This window comes from Cyphomyrmex costatus, unplaced genomic scaffold (genome assembly GCF_001594065.2).
Source record: "Cyphomyrmex costatus isolate MS0001 unplaced genomic scaffold, Ccosl1.0 scaffold105, whole genome shotgun sequence".
Taxonomy (NCBI): domain Eukaryota; kingdom Metazoa; phylum Arthropoda; class Insecta; order Hymenoptera; family Formicidae; genus Cyphomyrmex; species Cyphomyrmex costatus.
The window spans coordinates 410,673-431,720 of NW_017275008.1; the positions used below are offsets into that span (position 1 = coordinate 410,673).

General features: G+C 33.3%; 2 protein-coding genes across 3 annotated transcripts in view; one reads left to right on the forward strand and one right to left on the reverse strand.

The window, feature by feature from the left end:
* The first annotated feature begins 3,257 nt into the window (after positions 1-3,257).
* LOC108774210 (ES1 protein homolog, mitochondrial) lies at positions 3,258-5,887 on the forward strand. 2 transcript variants are annotated; one of them, XM_018540264.1, is made up of 4 exons: positions 3,258-3,491; positions 4,508-4,794; positions 5,353-5,516; positions 5,580-5,887. In XM_018540264.1, the coding sequence occupies exons 1-4, from the start codon at positions 3,333-3,335 to the stop codon at positions 5,792-5,794; spliced, it is 825 nt and encodes a 274-aa protein (XP_018395766.1). In that variant the 5' UTR covers positions 3,258-3,332; the 3' UTR covers positions 5,795-5,887. The 2 variants fall into 2 exon arrangements, with proteins under 2 accessions (XP_018395766.1, XP_018395774.1); XM_018540272.1 differs by having other exon boundaries at positions 3,438-3,495.
* Positions 5,888-7,669: 1,782 nt separating this feature from the next.
* The window catches only part of LOC108774152 (uncharacterized), a 57,827-nt gene continuing 44,448 nt past the window's right edge, over positions 7,670-21,048 (reverse strand). Inside the window, exons 2-3 of the mRNA XM_018540188.1 lie at positions 13,487-13,524; positions 7,670-9,214 (exon numbers count right to left, since the gene is read on the reverse strand). Coding sequence (XP_018395690.1) covers positions 8,303-9,214; positions 13,487-13,524 — 950 coding nt within the window. The 3' untranslated portion in view covers positions 7,670-8,302. The remainder of the gene's footprint in view (positions 9,215-13,486; positions 13,525-21,048) is intronic.

Genomic DNA, 21,048 nt, shown 5'->3' on the forward strand with positions numbered 1-21,048 from the left:
TCTTTCTCAGGCGCGACTCACGTAGAAGGCAAGGAGGATCTCACGAAGCTGTCATTCTGCAAAACGGCTTTAGTTCGCTTCATGTCAGAACGCTGGTGGTTTTGTCTCGCCACCACGCTTCGTGTCTGTGAAACTTGGTTCGTTTTCCTATCCGCGTGTCTCTTTCAGCGCTTCATCAACTGTTCGTTAAATCAACGGCTTATTAAATCAAGAAATTGCTTTCAGTGGTTTGCCTTAAATCTTACAGAAAGAAACTAAACAATTTATAGTACTAGATATTTAGCAAGATATTATAGATGAATTTATTATAATTATATAATATTTGTTACCGTTTTTCTCTGCTTTGATTTAAAATTTACAAGCAACTTTTCATATAAATACGGACGAATTAATTTTGTGTATTACAAATTACAATCTTCTGAATTTACAACATTTCTGTGGAGAACAACAAACAATAGTTTTTCTCTCAGGGTCAAAGTAAATGATCGCCAACCTATCGGCGAAGGTGGCGGAAGTCGCGCCGTGGAAGTTTCTACGAATCCGCGGCTGGTTGCAAACTTGCCGAAGGGTCGAAACCGCCGGCGCCGTGAAATTACTCGACGGGTACCTCCCACGGGGCCGAACTTGTCCGCGACAATTTCAAACTTATTTTAACATTCATATAAGCCCCGTGCCCTCGCCTCGTGTGCGAGAGGCGCCTCTGAACCGTCGTCGTCTACGCATCCCTTTCGCTGCGTAACCCTAGAAGCGATCCGTGTACGACGCTCCTTCCTCGATGTAAAGACGTGCAAGCATAAGGGCGGCTTGGGATTTACATAAGATTATGCGTAAGCTTTCGTATGCCTCGCGGTAAGGGGATCGACGAAATGATGTCGCGGTGAAACAACGCTCCGGGGTGCGCTCATCTCGCAACTGATAATTATAATAAAGTGGCGTTGTGTGACGTACGAGCAATGTGATAAGCGTTATTGTCGATTCTAACGTAGTATAGGCAATCAGATATGATTTAAGATTCCTTTATCGGTTTTTGCAATGCGTTTTTGTTTCATGTCTTGTAGAAAGTTACGAGATATTTCGCACTATTATTTGTATGAGGGAAAAATTTGATTCAGAATAATTATCTTAGATTCTACAATCTTGGATTTATATTTTTCGCAATAAAAAATTAATTATTTACAGTTTTAGGGTATAATTTATTTAACGTTATTAGGATCGATATAAGATACGTCAACAACATCAGTAATCGTTAAATTGTTAATCAATTTAACTCATGATATTACTGCGGTAATTTATTAGTGTTGCGTTTCAAGTCTAAAAAAATTTCGGCGCGCAATCGAAGAATTACATACATAGTACGTAAATTCACACGCAATTATTTAGAAACATCCGTTATTCAGCTCAGACTGCTGTGGCATTGTCTCATTCGGTTTGAAATTTAGTGGTCCAATAAGAATTGATATTATTTATTATTCTTTTATTCCTAATCATTATTTCTGATCTTTATCATTAATTGAAATATATTTTTTACAACCGTGTATGTTTTTATATAGATTCTTCTAAACTTCTCTATTATAATACCGACAACCCAAATAACATTCATATTGCATACGATATCTAAAAGATGTCTTTTAGATATCTTACGCAACATGCATATTATTATCTGAAAAGTGATATATAATCTTGTAATACGCGTATGTAAGTCTTTAAAATTAAATTAATACCGAGTAAGTAACTTATTATTAATTTATATAAACAAATCGTATGAGAAAATGTTACAGTTGCCACAATTAGAAATAATGATCATTTTCGCCCACCAATATTATACATTTAATCGTGACAATCGTAAGATGAACATATCTTAACAGTCATAATAGCTAATCTTACATTGTAAAAAATAAAGTGTTAATTTTAACTCAAAGACGTCGAGTGGATTTTCTGAGACATGCAAAAATTAACTCAAAAATGTTAATGTCTCAGAAAATACACTCGACGTCTTCGAGTTAAAATTAATATTTGATTTTTTACAGTGTAACAATCAATCTTACGTTATCACAATTGTACTACAGTTCTTATAACCGAAAAATGTATTGATAGGCAACTTTTGTTGTCGCAACCGTGGCCGTTTTTTCCGCGTATAAGTAATAAGCAGTCCTTTTTCTATGTATGGTGTAAAAATCACTTTGTACATGCTAATAAAAATCGATTTTTGTTAGATATACAAACTACTTTATATTTCAATGAGCCAACGAAATTTATTATCACGCACAGCCGTTATTTGCCTCGTGGCGTTGTTAAATCTTACTACCCATCCCGTGATACGTTTTATATTCATAGTCTGTGCGAAAATTGCTCCTAGAGCACAATAAAGATTATACGAGCCATAAAGTAAATTCAGCCTACCCTGCCGATATTTATTTAAGCGTGGGAGATATAATATGGTTTTTTCTTTTAATTTTATCTTTGCCTTTACCTTTACCCTTTTTTTATATTATATTGTTCTTCTTTCTTGTTGTAAAAGCTTAAATAAATTTAATTAAAACAAACCGACAGTAGCTAATGCAACATTATATTGTATCGACCGAGTGAGAGATTTCCTCTGCTAGACGTTGAGGGCACAGACTGGCATTCCGAATAAGCCTGCACTCTCGTGAAAATAGCTAGAACTACGTTCACCGCAAAACACGGTTAACAAAGAAGATTCCATGGTAGAAGAAACTTTTAAGTTTCGTACAATTTTGTACATATTCCAAATAAGGCTACTTAAATTTTGTATTACTGTAATTTTTTTTTTAATGACAACTTAACGAAAATGAGTACTTGCCAAACAAATATATGTAAAAATAATCATTGTGAGGAATTCAAAAATATGCATATATAGAAATATTTTTATTACTCCCAAAAGAGAAAACATTAATATTAAGTAGAAAGAAGCTTGTGAAAAATCAATTTTTATTATGGCAATAAATAAAACCACGTTTATTATATGATATATTATAAGCAAATATAATTAAAAACACAAAAATGAGTAACATAATGACATAACTATAAGCGGCAACATGGCGGCATATGGTATTACGTTGTCATTAGCTGTTAAAAATAATGTAGCTGTTACAAAAGTACGCTCGAGTTTTTTCTACCATGGATGAATGGAAGATTACTTTCTGTAGAAAAGTTGTTGGAAACAAGTTACAATCGCAATCTCGAATCACGAGCATTTTTGGGAAAAATTATTTATCAAAATTGTTTATGTTCCGTGATCTAACGTAAAAAAAAATACGTTAATGTTTAATTAATAAAATTAAAAATTTTTTGCATTTTTTTGCATAGAAAAAATGTTGCGATCACGAATTGTGTCTCGAACGGTGTCTCTGTTGCGACGTGATACCTCGTTTACATATGCCTTTTTCAATAACCTTCATACGTCACCAATTTTAGCAGGAAAAAATAAATCGAAACGAAATAAAAGCTGTGAACCTATATCTGTAGCCGTAGTAGGTACCATAATATTATACAATAATAGTATGCCTTTTTAGTTCCTTCACATAAAGCAAAATAAAAATATTTGCTTGAAGTTACAGATGTAATTTATGCGAAGATAATCGCTAAATTATTACTATTATATATAAGTCATATATAATTTCTCTATTTAAATAATCTTGCATTTCAATAGTTACTGAATTGATTTATTTAGTTTATCTTATATATGTCCGTTTTTGTGAAAGTTATCTATAAGACACAAATTACACTTTTGTTATAAACTAATTTAAAATATACATAATGTTATTATATAAAATTATTTAATATTTTAGGGGGAAAAATATTCGGTATTAGGTAATAATCGTTGTAATTCCCGTTTAGTACCCAATTTAAGCGAATTTAAAACATAGTTGCTCGCTTGGGATTTATAACTATGTCAGGACTATTAAAAACTTTTTCCTTGTATGATTCTGCATATGAGTTAAAAGTGATGTCGGTATATTCTATACTTTCGCGGCATGACGTAACGCAAAGTTTCATTGGTGCTTACTGTGGAAAACGGTTAAATTTTATTCTATAAAAAAATTATTGCAAGAAAATGTACCGGAAGTCGTTAATCTCGAGCTATTAAATTTTTCTAATGATAATACATTTTTATAACGCGAATGTAAAAAGTGTATTTATAACGTTTTTTTTACATCGCTTGTTGCCTACGTGCGTGAAAGGAAATATCATGTATTTCTATGAATTTACGTTTGATTTTTGTACACATATATTTTTTACAGTATCGTTAAACCTTAGTTTTCTACGCTTGTAATTTTTAGTTTTATATCTATAATTTTTCAGAATCGGCACAATCACATTTTCTTTTCTATTATGATTAATATTATTGTAGATATATAATGCAGCTAAAAAATATTTAAATATCCCAATTTTAATTTTTTAACAAATACTTATATTTTAAATATGGAAAGTGTGATTACTAGATCTCTAATAATTAATAATTTTTTATACATTTCTCTCTTTCAAGATATTATGCGGATGTGGTAGACTTGACGGCACCGAAATTTCAGAAGCTATTTCAACAGCCATACATTTACGGCATAAAAAGATGAAGCCATTATTTTATGCTCCGGATATTGAGCTTCGTGGTGTGGTCAATCATCTTACCAGAGAGATGGATACTCAAAGTTCTAGAAATGCTCTCGTTGAAGGTGCCAGATTAGCAAGAGCATGCATAAAACCTCTATGCGAGTGCGAAGTTTGTGCACATGGTGCCCTTATTATACCTGGAGGATTTGGCGCTGCACGCACTTTGTATGTGTGATGTGGAAATAGAAAGTAAAATAAGATTAAGTTAATAATACGTGCATATATATTATATATTACAAAATGAAAAGACATTCTTGTACCTTAATAAAATAGTAAATATGCATACATATCGTAGATATATTTCGACATAAGCTACTATAATAATATAAGCAAATTTGTAATTATCTTTGTAAACAATACAAAGTTTTTAGAAATAAAACCGTTTGTATATATGAATAAATCAAATTATAATATAAAAGTCAATTATGATCAAAGTTGGATATTTAAAATATTACATTATTGTGTATTTATTAATAAATTTATATCAGACATAACTTTCTTTATAGATTTTTTTTTATTTAATTTAAAACTTAAGAAATTATATTAGTGTTTCAGATTAATATTGTATTGAAAGTTCAAAATTAAGTTATATTGGCGCGCAGTCTAAGAAATAAATTTATTTAATAAATACATAATAATATAATATTTGAAACATCCAACTTTGACCGTACTTGACATTATAGTCTGATTTGTTTCTATAAAGTTTAATTCTATTTTATAAAGGAGTAATTTTGCCGAAAAAGGTACTGACTGTACTGTTCTACCCGACTTGGAGAAACTTATCGAAGATTTTTATTGCGAAAGGAAACCGATCGGTACTATGTGCATAGCTAGTGCACTTGTTGCCAAAGTGTTGAAGGGTGTGAAAGTTACACTTGGCAAGGAATGTAAGTCAGTTTGTCGTATCGTTAATATCCTTCGTTTCATAATATTTGCAAATTATTTCTTAGCACCTAAAAAAGACTGGCCATATGCTGATGCTATCAAGAAGGTTGAGGCTATGGGCGCTAAAATAGAAATGAAAGATGTTAAAGGAGTAACGTTGGACAAAAATTACGGCGTTCTCAGTACACCGGCTTGGCTGTATGAACGAGCTACTTATTCAGATGTTTATGATGGCATTGGTAAACTCGTCACAATGTTAAAAAAGTGCATTAATAAGTAATTTGTTTGCAAATGTCTCTGGAAGTCATATGTATATCATGTTATAATAATTTATTACCGTTTTATATTTGTTTATACGTATTTTATACTTATATGTGAGAGCAAAAATTTTAATTAAATCCATGCTAGTTATTTGTAAAAAAATATTAAAATTATTGTTACTTACCTTGTAAATGTACGTCTTTTCGTTAGAAATGTACGATCTCCGGAATAATTAAAATTCAATTTATTTTGCAAAAAAAATTTCTTCAAAATAATCCTCTCAAAAAGGAATGATTTTTTACACAGAAAAATTGATAAAAATAACTCCTTTTAGTTAGATAAATTTTTTTCGCAAAATACAATAGATTAGTTTAAAATCGCGATTTGGAAAGATCAATTTTGGAGATCAAAACATTCCAATTATTTTAGAATTAACTTTTTGTAGGATTATGGGACAGGAACGTTATTTTTGAGAGAAAGAAATGTTTTTTATTTAATTTTTTTATCACGCCCTTTCCAAATAAAATAAATGAGGCGTGCACACTTCGAATACGTTAAAGTAAGTCAATAGATTTAATAATATATTATAATAATCAACAACAAGTGAAACAACAATAAATCGAGATTCGCGGCGAAAATCTTTCGTCGATTTAGAATTGTCGTTTTTGTTTATTTTTTGTTAGATAACATGGCAGTATTCGCCGTGAATTCATCTGGGGTGAAAGTCGTTCTGGAATTCTGGCACGACCTCTCCACTCCAGTGCTCTTTATTCCATAATCTTTGCAATTAGCAAGAAATGCATTTAGAGATTTTCTTATCGAATCGCAATTTCATCATAAATTTTGAACCTAAGCAGAATGGAGAAAAGTAATTAACGTATTTTTATAATTAATAGTGAATACAAAATGAGCAGTCTTTATTAGTTTACTAAATATATATGTGGATTTTCATATACTCTTAAAGTATAGCCAATTAAATTAATTTTGCTGATGCACGCAAAGTCACGCGTATTTTGTGTAACATTTTATAGAAAAATGCAATGGCAACCCGTTTCTGCTTTAGCTAAAACATTAAAATATAGAAGAGCAAAGAGTAAAGTAATTTATTTCTAATAATACCGAGAAGCTTTTTGTAAATCAGTTTGACGCTGTAAAAATTTTGTCGCATGTATTTTCGCAGGTTTACGTCTTTTCGTACCTTATTTTTTCGCTTTTAACATCTAGATTGAAAACTATGGTCTTTTCACAGGTCTACGTTTGTTCGTTTCTTATTTTCACACTTTTAACATGTAGAACATAAATTATGATGCGTTTCAAAGGAAGAAGAGCAACGAATGTAAATGTAAAAATTGTAGCTATAAGAAGAACAGATCTCATCCATATTCCGAAGTATATCCTATGTGTTGACGCGTTTCGCATAATTATAGGATAGGGAGGCCGCGCGCACGAGACTCGTGATTTTAACTCGAACGCAAGTGTCGTTGGTAAGAGTTACCGATTCCGGAATCGACTTACTCGAGCGTAACGTTCACGTACGAACAAGTGAATTCAATCAACGTAAAAGGTCTCTGTGAATAATCGTTGCCAGTTAGCTTTGCAAGCGCCTTGCCGAAACGGGACAGTTTCTCCAGAAGGTGTTTGTACGGCCGGCGGAACATATATAGCACCACATGGAATTTCTTAATCGATACACTGTAGACCCGAAAAATCTTACATTTAGGATCCTTCGAACTCGTGCTGTTACTAGCTTAGGGAATAATTTAAACGTTAAGGCCACGTGCGTTTTAGATCTAACGATTGGTCGATATACAGGAACGGCAGTGCCTTATATTCTTAATGCTATTATCTTAAGATCTATTTATATTTAATCCAAATTTTCGCATCGCTCAGGAAAATGATGTAGAAGTTTTGTACAGAGTATTGAATTTAACCTTCCGGAGTTGACAAGATCTGTCCAAAATCTGTAATACGGTTGCTGGGTCAGTAAGATTCATTTAACTTGTGTTACTATAATTAATTTCAAGGAACCAATAAAAATGATATAACTTGTATATAAGAAAAGCATACTAAGTTTCTCATAATAATAATTCAAATTTGCAGATGTAATAAAAAATATTATTGAATGGGTACAAGAGACTCGCGTCAGCTCCGGAAGATTAAAACAATAAACTGGCTTATCTCCGTATCGAGAGCGTCGTCGGAATTCCAATGATAGGAATTGTACGTGTCGCGCGTAACCGACAACGTGTCGCGCGTTAATTTCAAAATACGATTCTCCAGCCGCCGACTTTTCGGCTTGTGATCGAAAAATTCGTATACGCGCACAGTAATTGCCCGCACATGAATAAAGATGCGAACTATCTCCGTTCCTGTTCGCACGTTTCAGTACATATTCTCCTCCGATAATAGAAAAACGACGCTTTTTCAGACTTTGGTTCTGATCTCGAGGCCAAATTCCGCGTTTGGGAGAAATCCCGAGGTTTGCGTCCATATATTAACGTACACTTTAGCGACATTTTCTTTACGCTCAGCTGAGAGCGAGCAGCGGCTCGACGGACATGCGAGACCTTCGGGCTTTGTCCTCTTCGTACTGTTTCATCTTCATGAGTTTCAGCTTGCCCTTGCTCTGCTTTTTCCTCGGCATTTCCGTGGACACTTCCTCCGCGTTAGATCGCTCCTCTTCTTCCAACATCCTGAGAGTCTCAATGATATTCCTCGGTTCCGTGACGCGTCCGGTGGAACTGCCGTTCTTGTTAGCGTACACTACGGAAAGATGCGAGAAACTGGACTTTGGCGGCGCCGTAATGTCGGCGAAATCACGGAAGTTTGCGAAGAAATCACCGCCTCGAATTGGCTGCGGTTTCGGGTTTCTATAATAGTTTGCACGAGCACGGTTATGATAGTACGGATTGTAAATGCTCTCGTCTATCGCGTACTCGTCGTTCTCTTTGTCCTCCGGATAATAAGTACCTCCGCGGATCACGCCGAAGTTACCTGATCCTAGTATCGAGTGCTGATCCTTAGTCGCGGCGGTCTGATAATTACGATCGCGTTGGAAGTAGCCTAGGAATCTGTTAGGACGATAACGCTGCTGCTGTTCCGCAAATGAGAGTCTGTGATTTCCAAAAAGTTCCGCGAAGGTCGGGAAGAAATTTTGACTTTCGGTTTCTAAACTTCTGCCGGCATCAGCAAACTGTGCTGTGGCAGTATGATCCGTGTTTTTCGCCTCCTGATCCTTAGAAGCTTTAGGGTTCTCAACTTCAGATGATTTCTCGTTACTTTTGTCGGTAATATCGGTTGACGTTTCGCTTTGATTAGTTTTTTGCGTGCTCTCCTCTGTGCGATCTGGTGGTGAAGTCGCTCCGGATTCGTCCGGCTCCATGTACATGTCGGAATCGTCATATTCTTCGCCTACCTCTGACGCCGACGCCACGGAATCCTGAAATCAAGAAAAAAAAGTTCCCCTTTAATTACACTGAAAATTAACGTCGCTTTTCAAATAATAAACATCAATGCGATCGGGAGAAAGTCTCTGTGTAATCAACGCACAAACAGAAAAATGTTTTACGAAAACGTATACTCTCCTAAATTCAATAGCTTGTCATTCATGAACTTTCCTCGCGCTTTCAAATGTCTTGTTACGTACATCGAAGATCCGTGTAATGAGCGGAACAATCGATCAACTTTAACATCAGGAAATTGATTTGAAATCAATCGTCATGAATTACTTATTATCAGTAGTCGTTCCTGATACGGATATGACAGAAGAAAATTAAATCTTCTATTATATAAGTGACATTTTTATACGAATGATACTTTTAACATTAATTCAATGAAAATGGCGAATTACGCGTTAACAGAAATTAAACAAAATTCTAAAAAATAAAATTTTTTTCATTATTCTTATACAACATTGAATACAGCATTTTTCTATTGCGTTTCCAAACCAATCTCTTGATTCGAGAAAATGTACTTAAAAAACTGAATAAATACATGGAATGAATGATTTTATTAAAATATCTAAAAATTTAGCTAGATACAAATCTAAAAATAATTTTGTTAAACTATAAAAATAATTATGTATAGATACTTAAACTGTTTATTATAAAATATTAATTTTTCTTGCGCGTTATATTAAATTTCTTTTTTTTTAATTAAAATTTTTAAATTTAAAATTCATTATACTTGTATTTAAACATAATTATTTTGATGACAACATAATGATTTTTCAGATCAGCTTCTATGAAATGTTTAGATGCTGTGAATAATTGTTCTTCTTGTATAACCACTGTATACCGGAACTACAACTTTCTACAACATTCTCGGAATTATTTCGTAGTATAATACAGTGGTGGCTGCAGTGATTAGACATTATTCAAGCCTGACAGGAAAGGTTTCAATGAATGCGAGGTTCCCTTTCGCGGAGTGCATCAGCCGAGCGTGCAGGCCAAAGAGAGACGGTCTGTGCATTCGAGCAGTCCACCGTGTCCTCGCCTTGACATTTAAGGCATCTTCGTGCCAGCGACCGCCTGTGCAAGACCAGTTACCATAAGTACGTCATGATTCGTGCGTTAGTATTGTGTTTACACGTACCGTTCCACACAATAGTGCGTTTCGATTATGTACGGTACACGCGTATGCTTACGCTTCGCGACCGAGGGTAACGCGAACAAAACGCATAGACGGTCGTTGAAATCAGTTGCAAGTTGCAACACGTCGGTGACACGCCTAGCGCATTGTTATGAATATGTCAGGTCAGCACTCCGACATGACTGTGTCTGCCTTCTCGATGTTATAATACCTCACTGCCGCGTATTGGAGTTGTCTCTATAAACGCAATATCGCGAATGAATGTGCTTATGTCTTAAGATTTGCTTCTTGTACACGTCAACTCAAAATTCGTTAAAAAAAGATGCTGATCAATTTTTTAATCAAACAACGACAAGCAATTGTTTCTAGCAAGACATCCTTTATGTATGATTTATAATATATATTCGGCGTTAAACAATTAGCCTTTTTATAATTATTAAAAATTATCCAAAAGCGTCAAAATGTTTAATTGTTTTATATTTATATTTATATTTTTGTGATTTTTTAATATTGGCATAAGCGTTCCATAATACCTACTGCTTAAATATAGTAAGTATAGCGAATAAGTAAGATTTTGCAGTAAAGTGATTATAAATCAATGATCCGCGCGAAAAATGTTTTAATAGGAAAGGATCGTATAAGAGTCTATGGCCATTCTGAATGTTACATGAACTTGTAGACAATAAATTTAACATGCACCGGCAAACGAAAGTATGATGGATGCCTCATCGTAGTTTGCAATGAGAAATGAGCGATAGACTTGGCAAGCGAGATACTGTGCATGACGTTTTGATCGTATCAGGAACGAAATAACGTGTCGCAGTTAATCATCCTGATATAATTATAAACCTTCTTCAATTAATGTAATTAGGTGGCACTATCATCTTGATAGCAAGACAAATTGAAAGACTACCTTTGCGACATCATACATTGTGAGAAATTATATAAATATTTCGTATTGTACGAAAATTTAATTTAATTTAATTACATTTTTCAATTCAAATGTTTATTAACTTTATTGGCAATAAAAATTTCTATATTATTAATAATAACGAATTAATAAGAGCAGTAATTATTAATTTTAATTAAAAAATAAATTATTTGTAATATAAGAATTTATTTTCAATAAGATCTTTGAAAATTATATCGCATAGTTTGATGAAATGCTAAAATATAAAAATATGAAAAGTAATAATCAATATAGAATACGCAAATAAGAATTCTTCACTTAATTAGATTCATTATTTCGTAAATCCTGTCTCAAGTTCAAATTGTAATCGTTTAAGTTTAAAATAATAAATATAAATAAAAATTTATTATCAGAAACAGGAAACGTAAAAGTAATATTGCACATTATTTTTAGTACAAAAAATTGAATGACAAAGAAACGAATTATAATTATATGATCAGAAAGAAAACAATTTAATTAGTTAATCATTTGAATGATTTGCAAAATTAACGTTACAGTAAAAGCATTTCAATTTTTATTTTTGCTTTCGATATAGATCCGAATGTTCGACGATTTGCATGTTTATTAGTTTTTTAAATTATAGATCACATTATGTCCAAAAAAAACACAACATAAATATGTGTCGTGGCATTTAAATAAAAATGGATAAAAAGACTATATTTGAATATATAGTCGTTGATATATCGTGTATTCATGTAGCATTATTGGGTAATATTGTTCAAATAAAAAATTATAAATTTAATCCTTCAACCTCGAGACAAACATATCGGACATGCTCGATTAACGATAATAAGAAAATTATAAAACAAAAAGACATATTAAAATTGTTGATCATGATTATAGAATGTAATTAGTTTCGCTATTTGCACATTTGACAGATACTCTGAGTAAAATGATTACGAACTTAGGAATTAAAGTTTTATTGATAAAATAGCACGTGTTTGATCAGAAAGTTCTTATAGCTGCCTGCTTGGCCACCTAAACGTATTATTTCTTTCGTCATTTTATCTCAACATTTGAATGTGTAATATTTCAACGGGATTTGAGGCAGCACGCACGAGAGGTTTAATATTTTCTACAACGATCGAGATACGTAGATTGAGAAGAAAAAGGGAGAGAGGAAAGAAAGGACACTCTATTATTACGCGATTACAGAACGCAAATTAGTCTCGCAACGCGTTCTTATATTATATAGGCAAAATGCACGCGCGCGATACACCTGTAAATTATTGTATTATCTCGTCGATGTGCATGCGCTATCCAATTAGCAGTATAGCGTCTCTACTCTCGGTTGGTATGAATTATATGTGAATTAGGGACAATCAGTACACAAGCAGCCGCAAGCTATACAATAGATCGGATAGACGATCCGTTATTCTTAATGCAGCATGAGTCATCGTACTATGAAGAAACTTAAGCTGCATTATCGAAGCACATATGTGATATGCGACAAATGAATGTAATGTTGATCGGCTGATCGATTGTAAAATATAAGCTAATAATTTTATAATGCCTCTTTTAATTCTCGATTAAAGTTCAACACTTTTCCTTCTTGTTTAAAAAGGTTAAGAAAGTATAGAAATAAATAAGATTGAAAAATTAATATACTAGAGGGAAAACCGATGAGAACAGGTCGTGAGCAAACGATGAGCAAACGAAACCTCGGCTATGTGAAGTTGGCCCCCCCCCCCCCTATTGCAAATCTAAAAATGACCATGACCATTCGTTTGGTGGTCGTTTGGTGGTGTTTGGTAGTCCATTCCGGACGTTTGGTAGTCAAAGATATAATGAGAAATGTCAAAAAAAGGATATATGCGTGTAAAGTTAGCCCCCCCATTTTTAAAACTCGGCTTTGCAGACTGCAAATGCAATAATGGCTGTAAGCATTCGTTTGGTAGTCGCTTACTGAGGTTTGGTAGTCCATTCCCGACGATTGGTAGTCGAAATCATAACCGGAAATATTTAAAAAATGATATACGCACGTGAAGTTAGCCCCCCTAGTTTTAAAACTCGGCTTTGCAGACTGCAAATGCAATAATCGGGAATACACACGAATTGTATTACGTTCGATATTACGGTAATACAATTATAAGTATACGAGGAAGAGGAAGAGAGGCTGTTTCTTTATTATTCTGCGAAAATTTTTCTTACCTCGTGTACAACTGTGTCTTCGGGAACCGGTGCTCCATCTGAAACAAAGAACAGGTCTTTGTGAGAAAGATTGCATCGTACTGGTAGGATTATGTGCGACATATGCGCAACATGGTTAAATTGCGGGTACCGATATTTACGACCCAGTTATGCACCGTGGGCAAAGAGCGAGATACTTCTCGAGAAAAGAACACGCAGTTATGAAATATAATATGTAGGAGCAACTTCGACAGTCGATATCGTGAAACTCGATAAAATGTACGATTTATTAATTGCATCTATTAATGATCATCCTCGATAAATAGCTAGCGTGAATAGATCATCGCCCGCACACAGCAGTGGTTGCATATTCAATCGCGATTTCCAAGAAGCTTCGTGGAACACCTTGAGAATGCCATATCGATTTATTATATCGGCAGTTGCAGAAAGATACCTTATAGTAGAGTATATACAATATAAATCGAGTATTTACAATATATGCTTTCATTTCTTATGAAATTAAGGAGCATCTGCATTTTTTTTACATAAGTCGTTTTATAATAATATTTGAATTATACTGCAGTGCTTTTTTAAAAATTATTTCTATATTGTAAACACAGTCAGTTTCTCGCAATCTCCTATAAAATGATACGTTTTATTATTGTAATGCGAAAGGGATAAGTTTCTACGGAACGTAAATTGGAATTATTTTTTGTCCGCAAAATCGATTATTTTTGTTCTTAAAATAAATTTGATCATATTAATTAATTTTTATGATATATAACCGTAATCTTTTTATTAACATTTAAATTACGCTTACGTTCCTTCTGTAGATTATTATTGGTCGCGTATAAGTGAAGCTTATTTAAAAATATGTATGTAAAACATAAGAAAAAGATTTCGCATAGTTCCGGTTGAGCGTCTAGTCGGGCTATTATTAATTAATTCGCGGACATCGCGGACTTCCTTAATTAGTTTGTACTTTACCGATGGGTGATCTTACCGTTTTTTTTTATCCTCGACACAAGAGAAAGTCAATTACGTCGATGACAAGTCGACGTTTACCGAGGGTTTAGTGCGTCTCCAGAGATCTTTGCGCGCAGAGCGTGTATAAAGTTAAGACCCTCATAATTCCCTTGGCTCTACTTGTCAATCGGTGTCTCTGAGACACATGGCACCACTTCCGACATTCTCGTCTTTTTTATCGTCCGCTACAAATCTCGAGAGCGCACTGACCACGGACAGTTAACGTTATGAGTAAATTATACTAGAAGTAATCATTTTTAATGAGATATACGATATTTACGTAATACGATCAAGCAACGACTGCATCAAGAAAATCACCCACAACGCATTTCTGATTACAGTTCTGTGAATACGCTGCATATTTATTCTAGCGGCGACTGCTCGATCTTTTCATATATATTTTGTTCTTCTTTCGAAGCACCGTCTTGTTATTGAGTTCGCTCGTTCGCTACGGAGGCTATCCGATTTTCGGATCGCATCGAAGGGAACTAGCTCAATGGACTTGTTAAATCACGGTCTGTCGACGGTATTTCACCACGCCAATTACAGCTCGCCGCAATGTAATGAGGCACCAACCAGCAATTTGTTGGTGTGATTCCGCGGGATTCTCGTAATTTATCGTGCCGCGTATCGCGATTAGGAATCACGGGCCTTGACCACTTTCCGTTTTGATCGTAAAAGAGAGATACAGCACCTTTGATATATATAAAGAAAAGAGAAATTTTTTAACGAATATTATTAAAAAATATAGTAATAATAATATAATTTTAAAACAAACTGAAATTTATAAAAGAAGTTTGACTAAAGTTTGACTTATTAATAAAACGATGAATCAAATTACTACGATATTATTTATATTGAATAATGTAGAAAAATAAAAATATTATATTTTATTCATATTTAAATAAATATTATTATTATTTGATTAATACAGGAAATACGATATATTACTCGATATAAAATTTGTATGTATTTTTATGTTATTGCTCATTAAACATATAATAAAGAAATTATTCTGATTGTAAAATTTGTAGAATTAGCAGGAACAATTGAAAGTAATTGACATAATATTCATCATACGGAAGTGTAAAAAAATATGTTCTAAGCAACAATAGATTATAAAATTTCCTCCGGCACGCATCGGTGCTTTCAAGTTAGACTGAGCATGAAAATGTCAATTGCTAATAGTCCATACATTTTCACACTTGGTTTCGTTTGCTACATTTATTTTCGTAGAATAGATCTGCATTGAACTCAGCGAGGAAACGTTGCACGATGACACGGCAATCGGTCTTCCTTAAATACGCATGACTTACTTTACTTTCTAGCGACGAACCACGAGCGCTTTCTGCATAATAGAACAATCAAATCCGGGTGACGAAAGGTACGCAGGCTCCGTGTTTCGTACGTAATGCGATTCTTGAGTAATAGTTCAAACTGTTACTTTCGACAATACCGCTGCGAGTTGCTGGATCCAAGAATTATATATTATGCATTTTAAATAAAATATCATGTATTAATTATTAATAGATTCATTGTCTACACTTTGATAGAAATTCATTCAGTTAATAATTTTTTTATTTATATTAATTATATAAAGAAAAGTCATCGGTTCCTACTTTATTTTTGATTTAATATTGTTAATTTTTTGAGTTATGAATAAATTAAAGGAATGTTATATATATAGTATTTTAATATATATATATTTTTTTTATAAAATCATGTACATTAATGTTTTTCCGACACACACCGTAAAAACATCACGTACATAATTTTATCAAAAATATATTAAAACACTAGCAAGAAATGCTTTAATATGAAATAAGCATTCCTTTTGTATAAATAATTATATATATATGTCTGCCTTGATATTTCCACCTTCCATAAGAGAATGCACATGTTACTTATTATTAAGTATTAATTTGTCGACTAGATGGTCCCATTTTCCAATGACACTTCATCCGCAGCAACAACGGAGATGATACCAGTGGAAGAACTTTATTTTCTCGCGTGTGACATCGTCATATTCTCAACATTGTCCTAGCAACACTATTTGCGACACAGCCGGAGATGACGCTTTATTATTGCGCACGCCTCGCGTGAAAAAAATATTGCGCGATCATAACTTGATGAGAGTCAGTAAACTTCGCAATACCTATATATCACTGTACGATTTACGATGATTCTTTCATCAATCGAAACTTCTAATTAACTGGAATTTATATATTTAAGAGAACAGTCTTTTGCAAAGAATAAAACGATTGTCCTAATGTTAGGTACTATTTATATTGTAGTGTAATTGAAAGTATAAGTTTAACATCCGCATCCTCAATAAAAACAGTGACGTAATTAAGCAAATATAATTGGAGAGGTTGTAGTTTATGCGTAACTAATGCGAAGCCACTAAAAAGCGGCGTTAACGATAATAAGTACCGATTTAGAAAAAGAAGCAATTGTTACGTAAACCTAGATTGTAAGTCTTTATTTTGTTTATTGATTGTGATTTCCTTTTCTCTTCATAATTGCTTGCTATGCTTTCCTACTATTTGCTATTTTGTAGGATTTTCAGTTTTAGCTAATTACTAATAATATAGTCTAATTATTTTAAGAATATTCTAAATTTATTAATTGCTACACATCATATTTTTATTTTTAAGTTTTTGGTATAACAAAAACGGAACTTTTTTTTATAATGTAGAACTATGAAAAATGCTATTATAAAACTGTCATTATTTTTTAATGTTAATAGATGTCGTGCTAATTTTATTGAGCCGGCTTAGATTGGACCTGTAAAGTTAGCATAACATTCTATTATAATAATATAATATGAAAAAGATAATCACTCTTTTTCAGTAGCACTTCTCATAATTCTACAGTTCCTTACAAAAATAAAAAAGTTTTACGTTTTTAACATCAAAAAACTCAAAAATGAAAATATGATATACTAACTTTGCGAGTCTATGTAGCTTCTATCTCTAAAGTACAAGAAAACGATAAATATTAAAATTTTGATAAAAGTTTCCATTACTACTCGAGTACGAACTGTATATCTAATTTGAAAACAAAATTTCAACAATTATCAACTTTTATATACTTTAAATACATATAGAAAGGAGCACGACACTTTTTCTCCAAGTGTTTTGCTATGAAAAAATTGTATTCTTAACTTAAGAATATCCCACTTACGTATAGTATGTTTTCCTCTAAAATAAGCGCTGAGATGATCCTCTTAATTTAAGAGGATAATCATCTAAAAATTAGTATATTCTTAAAATGAGAATACAGGGTGTCCCATTTTAAACGATAACCTCAAATATCTCCTGAACGATACAAACACGTGCAAACACGTGCCTACGTGAAAATTTCGTCCGCGTGGACGCCACCGTGAATATCCAGACTGAGCGTGAAAACAAATGCATGTGAGCATCATGGAAAACCGCGTGAAATGCGCGTGATAGCAACGATCCCATTCGCAAATCAAAAATATATTTTTAATTTAAGAGGAAATATTCTTATATCTGTTAAGAGGAAATATTAAGTACATCTTTCAAGAATACAATTTTTTCGGTGTATCTTTTTATATTTAAAATATAAAAATTTGTAATTGTTAGAAAGTGCTACTGAAACTGTCATTATTTTTATATATTAATAGAAACTTCATAGATCCTCGTTTGAGAAATTTTCTAAATCTATAAACTTTTAATTATTTTTATATTCACAGAGTTAATTTATTTGTTGTAATAATCTAATGTAATTATTGATTCATGTTTTATTAAATAAATGAATATAGTTATCTTGATCCGTACAAATGCTTATTATTAACGATTATTTAATATATGTGATAAAATTATTCACAAACGGTCAAGCAATGTGAAAAAATTCTATCGTGAAAATACTATTCTCTTTTTTAAATATATAACTTTTGCGAATGACATCTTACGTTGTGGCTGTATGCTATTTCATTTCTCATTTCTATTTAAAATTATATTCAGTATTGTGTAATTTAACATTTATAAAACAATATAAAATCCGCGCTATATCATAAAGTGACATAGAATAAATAAATTCCTAATGCATAAACTTTTCTCGTACAACATTCATGAGATTACATACTGATGCTGATGAAAAAACATGACTCAGTATGGCTTGTCGTTTTCCTCTCCAATGTAACCGCGCACTTACAATTAGAAATTGTAATAGGTACGCGAACGACATAATCAAATCGCAAATCAGGGGTTTCGAGATTCTAACGGGTGCACAGACAAGGAAGTCATTACCATCGGCCGCAGTACGTCGCTCTTCATCTTGCTCCTTTTTTCGCCCTAGGACGCGACAGGAAAAGACGCGGATTATTACGTGAAAGAAGAATGAGAAGAAAACTTCGTGTTGAGTGAATTTAAATAGGAGAATGGGTGGCTTCCTGCTTTCGAACTTTTCAAAACATCAGTGATGGCGGGTGATGCCGTTGGCTAACACGTAACTAAATATTCCATAAGATACAGCGAGAGATACACGTTTTCATAATTAATCAATTTTTCGGATTTGAATGAGTAACGAAAAAAAAAAAAAAAAACAGATGAAGTGTAACTTTAATGTCGAAAAAAAAAATAGATTTCGCACTCTCAAAATCATTACAGTAATACAATAATTACTTGTAAATGTTATTTGACCGCATGTGTAAAAAAATCAAACGCTGATAAATATTTGAGCATTTAAGAATAAGCAACATAAATACTTCGATCTGTTATAAGAAACGATATTCGCATTAATAATCGTTAATGAGACAGGCGCCTGATTTTATATTCTCATCTTAACGATTTCGACATAAGATTTATCCGACGTAAGATGAGTCTCCTTTCTCGTGACGAATCTGGCATATTCTAAGGAACAACGTTATCGTGCACGAGCCACCTCATTAATCGATCCCGTAATCACGAGTCTTGTGTACCGGCATCTGCATCTTGAATTGACGTCATATCTTAACGTCGATAATTAAAAGCACAAGTTACATAGAGCTACAGCATTTCCGAGATGCACGAAGTTGCATCGATATCATCTTATGCAGACCTTTGCATTTCAAATGCCTAACGGTCTCATATACTGAATACTTCACAAGCACGAAATTTATTTATTTAATACTATCATTTAAAAAATGCTTTGACTGACTTTGTTGTGCAGTTAATTTATACTATAAAAAATCAGGTAGCAAAAATTAACAATAACAAACTGCATCGTTAATAATCAAGCATATCATAGGAATCTCACGGTATAGAACGTGGGAGTTTGAAACTGGCCACACCTTTATCTTTGTTGAAAGATTGCGCTAAAAGGATTGCCGAGAGGAGAAAGAAAGATAGAGAGAAGAGAGTATCATACTCGTCTCTCGAAAATATTTCTCGAGAGTGAAAGCATCCGGTTCGCTGTATACCTTCAAAGCAGCCCCAGTCGGTGCTGCACGTTATACGTATAGTAGCAATAGCCTCGCAAGGGAAACGTGACGACTTTAAACTTTCGTTTAATTTATCGCAGCGTTGGCGAGAATTCAATCACGAACTTTCTCCCGAAGGGAAGTCCCGATGAGATCGGCGAACTGTTTAACGCGTTACTTCCTTTACGCGAACTCTCTTCCCTTTCATCGTATATGTTACTCCCGTATACCTGGCATTGAATGATAAGACTCTTTTCACCGCAGTAGATTTCACCATTAGATCTTCCATAATACGAAAATAAGTGGGAACGGGGTAAATAGTGGAAATATACCTGAAGTTATTGTCCGGTTTGAAGTTAAAATAAATGATAATGATGATTGATAGCGGTCTTGAATGATGTATTCCTCTTGTCTCCCGTCATGCTCGACTTTGATCAAGACATATGCTCCCATGAATTTGTCCGAAGTCGTTTAAAAAATTTCACCGAAGGACATAGAAATATTACAAGAACAGTTACTGGTTGGCGTTAAATTGAGAGTGCAACAATTTTTTTGTGCTGCACAACGCATGATCAACGATTATTACGTCGCGCACGTTGTAACGTCCGAGACGTTTAAGCAATGTTTTATCTTAGGCTAACGCGCCACTATATCTCATAAAGACTGAATCGAACGTCTTTTTGCGATTCATCTCACGGATAATAATCTCGAGTTTCGGCGTTTTACAGTTTTTGAATAAGACAAGGATCTTATAGAATTCTTTTAGATATTAATATCTGCGCAAACATAGGTAGGTGAGACTTAGGTACGTGAATTGCATTTGCTGTACGATATAACAGCTATACATCATGGACCTCTATTTTTCTTGCGTGAAATATTAATATTAATCACCTCTCTCGTATAGGTGCGTATTATGTCGAAAGTATACTATTACAGATGCGACAGCGCTTTTATTCTGTTAATCGCTAATATATACACGACGTATATATACGTAATAGTGAAAAGAGGGAAACATTTCACGAATATATCATTAACAACAGCAATTCCGTATTTATTATATCGTCAACAAATAACGCAACACCTGTTCCACTCTGTAAAAATAGGCAAATTTTAAAATGGAATAACTTTG